The sequence below is a fragment of the Telopea speciosissima genome, chromosome 2 (genome assembly GCF_018873765.1).
Source record: "Telopea speciosissima isolate NSW1024214 ecotype Mountain lineage chromosome 2, Tspe_v1, whole genome shotgun sequence".
In the NCBI taxonomy this organism is placed as follows: Eukaryota; Viridiplantae; Streptophyta; class Magnoliopsida; order Proteales; family Proteaceae; genus Telopea; species Telopea speciosissima.
In genome coordinates, this window is record NC_057917.1 from 42,943,106 (window position 1) to 42,952,834 (window position 9,729).

General features: G+C 39.6%; 1 protein-coding gene across 1 annotated transcript; it reads left to right on the top strand.

The window, feature by feature from the left end:
• Positions 1-6,645: 6,645 nt before the first annotated feature.
• LOC122650724 (calmodulin-like protein 2) lies at positions 6,646-7,245 on the top strand. The gene has a single exon (XM_043844114.1). The coding sequence runs from the start codon at positions 6,646-6,648 to the stop codon at positions 7,243-7,245; it is 600 nt and encodes a 199-aa protein (XP_043700049.1).
• The last annotated feature ends 2,484 nt before the right edge of the window (positions 7,246-9,729 follow it).

Genomic DNA, 9,729 nt, shown 5'->3' on the forward strand with positions numbered 1-9,729 from the left:
ATCATCAACTTCCAGAGATTCACGAGTGAACCTACTAACATAATCTTGAAGAGATTCTCCTGCGCGTTGGTTTACGGCCATAAGTGTGGCGTAATTCTTTTTGCTCTTGCGGCTGGTCTAAAAGTTAACCATGAACTTGTTGCTGAGCTCTTTGATTGATTTTGGCGGGAGCTTTGATAACCAATTTCTTGTTGGTCCTTTAAGAGAAACTGGGAAGGCTCTGCAGAAGATAGGATTTGTGGCATCCGTCAAGATATAGTCGACTTGAAATAATTCAAGTGATCTATTGGATCAGTCATCCCATCATAGAGCTCAAAAGTTGATGGTTTGAATCCTACAAGGAGTTGAGCCTATTTCGTCATGAGGGATTGCATGTAGCCTATTCTTGATATTGACATCAAGATGACCTAAACGACCATATGTGGATATCTGTTTAGTAATGACAGATGGTGTTATATGTTAAGAGAGTGTCTTATAGACATCGACTGCTTTTCTGTATACAAGCAAGAGATTTGTGACCTATTATGGTGTCACTGTTTAGACTCTATGGCTGAGGAATTTTTTTTTATAATTATTTCTAAATAGAGAGAATCAGATAAAGAATATTCCATATCTTCTTCCCCAAAACGCAAACAGAGAACGCAAAATCTTTTAGGGTTTTTAAACAAAAAAAAAAAACATGAACACCCTTACCGGTGGCCAAACCAGGGAGCCGCGGCTAACAAAAAACACCGGCAAAGGACCGCTTTACTCCGGCGACCAAATCCCCGTCCTCAAGTTGCGAATTAAATACTTCCATCATAGTTTTAATGAAACCTATTTAAAAAAGGTCTTATAAATGGATTGACCATAAATTACTTATGGAAGTGAATCAGAAATCATTTGGTTTTAAGTTTGTTCTATTGAAATAATTCCAGATTTGACCTTATGATTATTGAGTTTGGCTTCATTTCTAGAAATCGCTTCTGTTGATTGGTTCCATATATCATTTCTGGTTTTGAAAATTATTTATCAATAAATATTTGTGGATTACTTTCTGTGCTTATAGTCATTATTTTGGAACCTCTACGATGTCGTAATTATGAATCTATTGACTTATTAGTCCTTCTATTGTGCATGGGTTTTTCCATCATCGTATTCCACTAGGTTGGGTCAACTCAATAATCCTGCCCGTTGACTTGTTTTTTTTTTTGCCAGTAGACTTGTTGTCAGTATGGTCTTTTGATTTTGACCGATTTTGATCTTTTGGTTTAAGACAGAGATTCAAACAAGGTTTGTTTAGTTAAAAAGTGAACAGGTTTTAAATCTTATATGAAGCTTTCTTAGGGTGTCACCGATGGAAGATAGAATTCTATCCTACGATGCCCACTATGGGTAATGGATGCATTACACTGGTTTTTCATGAATTCTTAGTCAATTTGATGTATTTTGACTTGCTCATCGGCATTATACAGTTTGTGACATTCGGTTTCGTCACGAGGGATTGCATGTAGCCTATTCTTGATATTGACGTCCTATGATAATTCTGAACATCACGAAAAGATCAATTTAGGTGACATTTCTGTACATATATTGATGTGTATTTTATGATAAAAGCAATATTGATGAAAATTGTTGAAATAAAATGAGCGTTCAGTAGCAATCCAAGTCTATGGGGTTCATGATTTAAGTGATTATGCTTCCACTCAGTGGGCTACTTACTTGGATTGTGAGATCATCATTGACTATTCGGATGGATTGCAGTCAAGGAAATCATATGGCGAATGATGTGCTCTTGTCACCACAGGTGAGTCATCGTTTGGTCAATTTCGCTTGACGGTGTAAGGGTGACATTTTGGGCTTCGCTACTTTGGAGGTTCTTGTCTTGCCACCACAGGTGATAGAATCTTTAGAGTGGTATTATTGCAAGAGTCTCGCCTTACATGTGAGAGATTCCATTGCGTGTTGGACGATCTTGCCACCACAGGTGTGACCCCGATGACGTCGGATCTTTCCCCAGTATATGTTTTCCTACAGTTACTGAAAATAAAATTGGGATAAATCTGATAAATAAACCCTAATTAATCAGTTTCAGTCATATTATTGGGATATTGATATGCCTTCAGTTATTGCATATTGTATGTTTTGGTAAATTTTGTGTGATCATGTTTACCAGCTTTAACTTCCCAATTATCTTCCATCAAAATCTTGAATGGTTCCAATTTAGGGAATAGAACAAATTCTTTAATGTTTTTCTGTGGCTATAGTGAGTATGGATTTTGCCACTTTAAAGTTGACAAACCTCTCCAGCCATTGGCTTACAGCTCCATTGAACATAAAGGTCTTTATGAAAGGTGGGAGGAGTCAAATCGTTTATGTCTAATAGTCATAATATACCTTATGGACATGACCATCAAGAAAAGTATTTTTTTTTTTTATTGAGAGTGCTAAGAAACAGAAACTCATTACACCTATAAACAGAAGATTCATTGTTTATAATGAGCTTTAAAGAACACTTACATGGATTTTGTGTTGTTTGCACCCAATTCCTATAATAGTATGAGTGTGTTTGTGAATATATTATAAATTACTAATTGTGTCATACAAGTTAAGTTAAATAGAGATGAAATACTTGATATATTTTCTTGTATGATATATTGTTCAGTTATTTTTGTCTTAATTAGACAACATTTATCTAAAGATCAGTGGGAGTTAGATAATCTTTTCTTGTATTTTATAGTGATGATATTCTTGCTGCAAGTAATAATATTACTATTTTACTTGAGACAAAATAGTAGTAACCATTTTGATAAAAAAATCTTGGTAAAGCCTCTTATGTTTAAGCATTAAGATTCACCGTAATAGAACTATGTGTATGTTTGGTTTATCTCAAAAGACTTCTTATGAAAGAAAAGAGATTTACCAACACTCAGTGAACTCAGGTGAATAATACTCTTTGTGCATCTAAGGTTGGTAATTTAATGTAACCTCAAGAATACATATGGATTGATATTGCTTATTTTATAATTTTAGAGTAGCACATTAGGTAATTGCCAAAATGACCTAAACGACCATATGTAGATATCTGTTTTGTAATGACAGATGGTGTTATATGTTAAGAGAGTGTCTTACAGACACCGACTGCTTTTCTGTATACAAGCAAGAGATTTGTGGCCTATTATGGTGTCACTGTTTAAACTCTATGGCTGAGGAAATTTTTTTTAACTCAGGGCATTTGATATTCATACTTCCTTGTTAGAGAGAAAATATGTGAGTCACAAAAACTCAGTATGATGCATTACTACAGATAATATGCTTGATGATTCTCTCACTAAGAACTTGACTCCAAAAGTTTTTAGGAGTATGTCAGTAATATGAAACTTGTTAGTTCTTTTTTATGCATTTTATTAGAGGGAGTTTTACTTGTGTATACAGTTGCAACTGATTTCAGATTCATGTCTTTTTTGTGACATTTTATTCTCGAGAATATACATGCATCCTTTTTATGGGAATTTGTTTATTGTGTATACACTTGATTAATTGCCTCATAGAGAATTAATTGAGGTCATATGTAGTGTATTTACCCCATTTGGTATACGAGGTTCTAGTCAATACACGCACATCCAGTTGTTAAGTAAATGCATGCAGATTCTATTGTGTATACTTATTTTTTGCCTCTTTCAGATATTCGAGGCTATGTGGTGTATGTCTCCTATGGTATCTGAGGCCTTCAATAAATACATGCATATTTTGTTCACTAGAAGAGCCTCATTCGATTTTGAGGACGTGTACTAGTATGTTGGGACATTCGGACCCAGTCTCAACGAGCTTCCTTATATGAAGTGTTTGCGTTTGGACGACGCTTATGGTAAATGAGACCTCCAGCTTTTGTCTCATGCGGGTCATTCAGTTTTTGAGCCTGAACCAATTTGGAAATTGATATATTGATCATTGTATCATGCATTTTTCATACCACACTCTCATACTGTACAGCCCAAGTCGGTGAGGCCATAAATACTTTGACGTGTTAGGTCCCATATCTATTTAGATGTGATGATCTGCACTGTTGGGTGTTTGTAGTTTCATTGGGACCAAGGCATCCGGTTTAAGGTGTGCTCCATTTAACACTATTTTTTTGTGGCCACAATCAGTTTGTTTAAACCGGAGAGTCATTTTAAAAGATTTTTAAAATCAAAACTTGTGACATATGCAGCCCAAGTGGGAGATTGTATGATTTCCATAAAGTGGGCTGGCATAGTCCCTCTTTAATTTTATTAAAACAGGTTTGGTTGTATTGATGGGAGCTGTCTTAATGGTATGAGTCCAGTTACTATGTGTGGACTTAAAGTATTATTTCCTTAATGGGAAGGAAACCCTAGCTTCTATGCAGGGTTGGTCCCTACCCTCACCACTCTAAATAGTTGTCACTGGCCCATTAAGTAACTAACCTAAGAAAATCTAAGGTTGTGTGGAAGAGGGCAGACCAGACCAACAGTTCGTGTGCGACAGAGATCGTCAAGAGTTCGGCTTCCACAACCACGGATCCAGGTACGCCAAGAACACCACTGTAATCTTGTATGCTCATTGATCTCCATGTATATTCCGCATATTTTATTCTATTAGAGCCTTCATGATTTCGTCAGATAAGGTGCTATCGTTGGAAAATTTTAAATCATCGATGCCCATTTGCCTTTTTAATACTTTCTGCATCTGCTCAGCGAACTCTTTGAGTTGTTTGCTCAAGCCTTCTTCTTCTTCCCAGAATTGCAATTCTCTAGACTTCCTTCGCGTCTCACTCATTCGTGGGTTGCAACCACGCCGCATGACTTTGGTAGGCTCCTGTTTCGTTCGAAGAGGAGATTTGCTAGGATGTCTTGGACCCTTGGGAGAGTCAGCAGGTTAGATATGTCTGACTGGTTCGCCACTACTGCTCAATGACATTCCTGTTGAACTTGTCTGCGACAGTTGAATATGAGCAATTCGTTTGACTGTGTCGTGCATCAAATTTTCCAGGTTCGGGATTTGCATTTGCATAGCGTCCATCCGATCAGCCACTGCCCCAGTACAGGTGGCCTAAGGATCAGTAGTGGGTGGATCATTTGCTCCCAACACACGATTTTGCTTATCTTCAATTCCCTGAATTTCAACTTACGTTTCTGGTAGGTGAGTACGAGTTTGTTCTCCGTTCACAATGCGGTCTATTGTCTGCTCCTCGATCGGAGCAGGGAGTGGCCTTGATGTTCTTATATGTCGACAACAACGTCTGCCCTGATCAGAAGTTTCGGCTTCAGGGGTCATCGCAGCAGTGGATCTGGTGTTAACCATTGTCGATTATGAAATTGCTCTACAGTCTTTCCCAACTTCTGCTTCAGGGGTCATCGCAGCAGTGGATCTGGTGTTAACCATTGTCGATTATGAATTTGCTCTACAGTCTTTCCCAAAAACGGCACCAACTGTTGCGACAAAAAACTGACTTCCCGTAGATGTGAGGTACTTGTGGAAACAAAGAAGAAGACACCGTCAGAGGGTCAGAGCTATGTCGGGCAAAGACTCTCCGATGCTTAAATCAGAGAGTTTTACTGGTAAAATTATCCATTTTCATTTTTTTGCCATTTTTAAAATTATTTTCTACCATCTATTTTGAATTCTAAGCCGTTTAAAACACGCCCTAATAAGCAAAGTTTCTATGTCGTTACGTTTTATCCAACTATGCTCCGCTGAAAAACCAAAACCAGAAAAGGCCCCCTTCAGATCTATTTTTTTGTTATGAAGGAAGACGCGGTATGCAACACGAGTCCGTGGAAGGTTAGATCTCATCTGAGGAGTGGTAGGGCCAACATCTCTACATTGGTGGATTTCATGTTGCACACTGCTTCATGTCCTTTTGCAAATTTGAATTTTCTGTCCGCACGTGAATAACCTTCATTAACATCCATTTACCAAAATAGCCTCAAAAGAGAAAAATTTACCGTCTCAGACCCCATTGCCATTAGGATCGGGATCTCTTTCTCCTCCAGGAAACGATGCAAAGGGAATGAAATTTTGCAGGTACCCTGATTGCAGGAATGTTCCAGTAAAGAAATGGAAAATACTAAAAAAAAATGTGGAATTTAAAAAAGTAGTTTGAAAAATGCTAAAACCTAAGAGGGTATTTATAATCTAAATGCAAATGTGGATTATTCCTTTTCTTAGGCTGCTACCCAAGTAGCAGTAACATTATTTTTGTGCGAATCAAGGATGATTTATGATCATAAAGAATCAGGTCGCACGTCTAACACGTCAAAACAAGCTGAAAAACTACAGTGCGTACAATTGATTCTTCCACAGACCCCAATTGACTAAGAGTACGACGGTGGTCAGTCAACAACTATAGCCATATCAAAATTACCTGAAAACTTAACAAAGGCAAGGGAGACAGAGGACCACTTCGCCACTTATCTCCCAGTCTTTAAGAAAACAAACGTTTTTCTCAAGGGATGTCTGGAAATCTTCACCAGAGAAGCTTTGAAACTTCCTTCTCAATACCTTCACACTTCCTCCTCGTCTACAATAATTACCAATCACATTTAACACACTATATATATAGAGATTACACAAACAAACTTCTCCAAAGATTAATGATCTCTACTCCATTTTTTTAATCCTTCTGCACCATCTGCACCAAACATGGTAGCAAACAAAAGCCACTTTGTCGGTTCAATCTACAATTTTGTTGGGTCCTTGCTGTTTTCTGGTTTCATCGGTCTACTTATCGAGTTCCAGCAGTTCTATAGTAAGTTTGAATTTTTTGTCAACACCCACATAGACTTACTTTTTCAGAAAGTATCTCTCTACTACAATGAGGTTAGAAATCTTGAAACTTGCAGCAAAAAAGGCTGTAAATATTGCGGGGAATATGAAGGATTCTTAGCTGAAAATGAGATTAATAGAGTCATGGATAAGCTTGGGTTGGAGCGTATTAGTGAGGAGAGTGGTAGTAAAAAGGATAACTTATGTAGAAAATGCTGGGTTCTGCAAGGAGCTTTCCTCTTTTTGGAAGAGAAGGAAGCAAGCACTGAAGAACTGGAAGAAGCTTTTTCTGTATTTGATCAGAACAAAGATGGAATCCTAGATGCGAATGAGTTGCATTATGTCTTGAACAAGTTGGAGCTCAAAGAAGGTGCAAAGTTGGAGGACTGTGAAGAGATGATTAGAGCTTATGACTTGAATGGAGATGGTAGGATAGAATTGTCCGAGTTTAAGTACATGTTAGAAAATGCAAACTAAAATGCATTTTCTTTCTTCTTTCTTCTTTTTGTTTTTTATTTTTATTTTTGGTTTGGGGTGGGGGGAATTACCCGTACACACCCTGTACTTTGCTTAAAGTAAAAACAAACCCAAGGTTTCAACAAAACACCTTGTATATGTCACACCCCCATCCCTGAACCACAGGGAATGCAACCGAAGCGTATCAATACGCTCTCTACCCACCAGAATCACTGATGCAATACCCAAGACTAACTCATTCACAACGACAAATAATAGGTAAAAGGAAAGGATTAATATTAATAACATCAGAGTTAGCAGAAGCTAGGTGATAGCATATAAAATATTGTCTATTCAAATTTACCCCTTCATATCAATGGGTTCTAATCAGGATCTATGTATTATCACTGTATAATAAATACATTTATCAAGAAAGGAATAAAAGAATACACCTTTAAATCAGAAAATAGTTTATCAAAGTGTAACAAAAGATGGCCACCAGCCAAGAATCACTGTTCCCTCGTGGAACACATCTCACAGTAGCACTCCGGTCCATGATCCTCATACTCCAAAGTCCACCATTCTTCATGACCTTCTTCAGGAGTCTTGAACTCCATGCCGTCCTGCTCGAATGTACCTGCATCAACTAAAAAATATGTTTCCTCGAGGAGTGAGCTCCAACTGAGCCCAATGAGTGGCTAAGCCACACAAGCATACACAATAAAAATAATGAATGGGGTTGACTGCAAACCATACATGATGGACGGATACCAAGGTGTCCCATACCACCAAGGTAGACCGTACATCACATACAATTTACAATCATGCTACATGAATGAATGATGATGTATAGTTTTATTGTTATCCACCTAACACACAACTAAGTCAGGTATAGTACTATAGCAACACCTTAGGTAGCATCCCCGACATCGGTACCATAAACGGATGGTATACCGGCGATGACAAATCAGAGTCGCGCTGGAAGCCTGCCATACCGGTCTCCACCAAGAGATATACGCAAACCCCCAAGTCAAATCCCGTCCTGGCGTTCGGCCCAAAATACGGTTGGTGCCTGAACTTCCCGGGTGGGTATACCCGAATAACGGTCGGAACCCACGGATTTGACCGACACCTAACCCCCTGTCGGTAAGGGTCATAGTACTGGGTAAACATTTATCCTAGCCAATCCACCTAACACACAACTAAGTCAGGTATAGTACTATAGCAACACCTTAGGTAGCATCCCCGACATCGGTACCATAAACGGATGGTATACCGGCGATGACAAACCCGAGTCACGCTGGAAGCCTGCCGTACTAGTCTCCACCAAGAGATATACGCAAACCCCCAAGTCAAATCCCGTCCTGGCATTCGGCCCAAAATACGGTTGGTGCCCGAACTTCCCGGGTGGGTATACCCGAATAACGATCGGAACCCATGGATTTGACCGACACCTAACCCCCTGTCGGTAAGGGTCATAGTACTGGGTAAACATTTATCCTAGCCAGCAATCACCTATTGTATGAGTGAGGTACGCATGTGCATAGGCCAGAGGCCGAGTCCATAGATACCGAAATACGATCGGCCGGCTATCCTCTCGCCCCTCTAGCCCATACGTACGTATATAAGTACGAGATGTGAATACCGAAGGTAGTCGGTCGGTCACCATCCCGTTTCCACCTAATGCAATTTACAACTCTAATGCAATTTCAAGTACGGCAATCTCAAGCCCAGCACCCACCGGCACTTGGATCCCTCTTCCGAAGCCCTATATCTACATGCCATGAGTGAGTCCATATTATGGAATCCCCAGGTCCAGCACCAACCAGTACCCGAGTCCCATAACTAAATCCAATACCATTCGCACCATAGTGCAATAAAATAAATAATATCGTAAGACAAGAATGTAAAGTCCTATCAACATCTAAACATTTATATCGTCCTATATCTTACCAATAATTATATATTATAGCACACATGCATGAATGGCATTCGCAAGACACGACACACAAATATTCCATAAATTAAGACGTTTGCTTAACTCACTCACCTTGATTCTCAGCCAAGTACACTGTCCCAGGTACTAATACACCCCCGAGCAGGGTCAGTCAACCTAAAGAGAGTGTACAACATGGGGAGAGATTAGTGCCTTAGGACTAGAAGAGTTGGGCCCCATAAGTTATCAAACAAGGCTAAAATAGGGGACCGGCACATACAACAAGGCTATATCATGTGCCTGTCCATGTGCCTGTCCATGTGCCTGTCCCTCTCGGACTTTCCCACCGGCAGATCTAGGTTCTCAGGGACTAGCACTTGCATGTGCCTGTCCATGTGCCTGTCCCTCTCGGACCTCCCAGATCTTTCTCAGGGACTGGCACTTGCATGTGCCTGTCCATGTGCCTGTCCCTCTCGGACTTCTCACCGGCAGATCTAGTTTCTCAGGGACTGGCACTTGCATGTGCCTGTCCACGTGCCAGTCTTGCTGTTCATGCCATTCCAAGAATG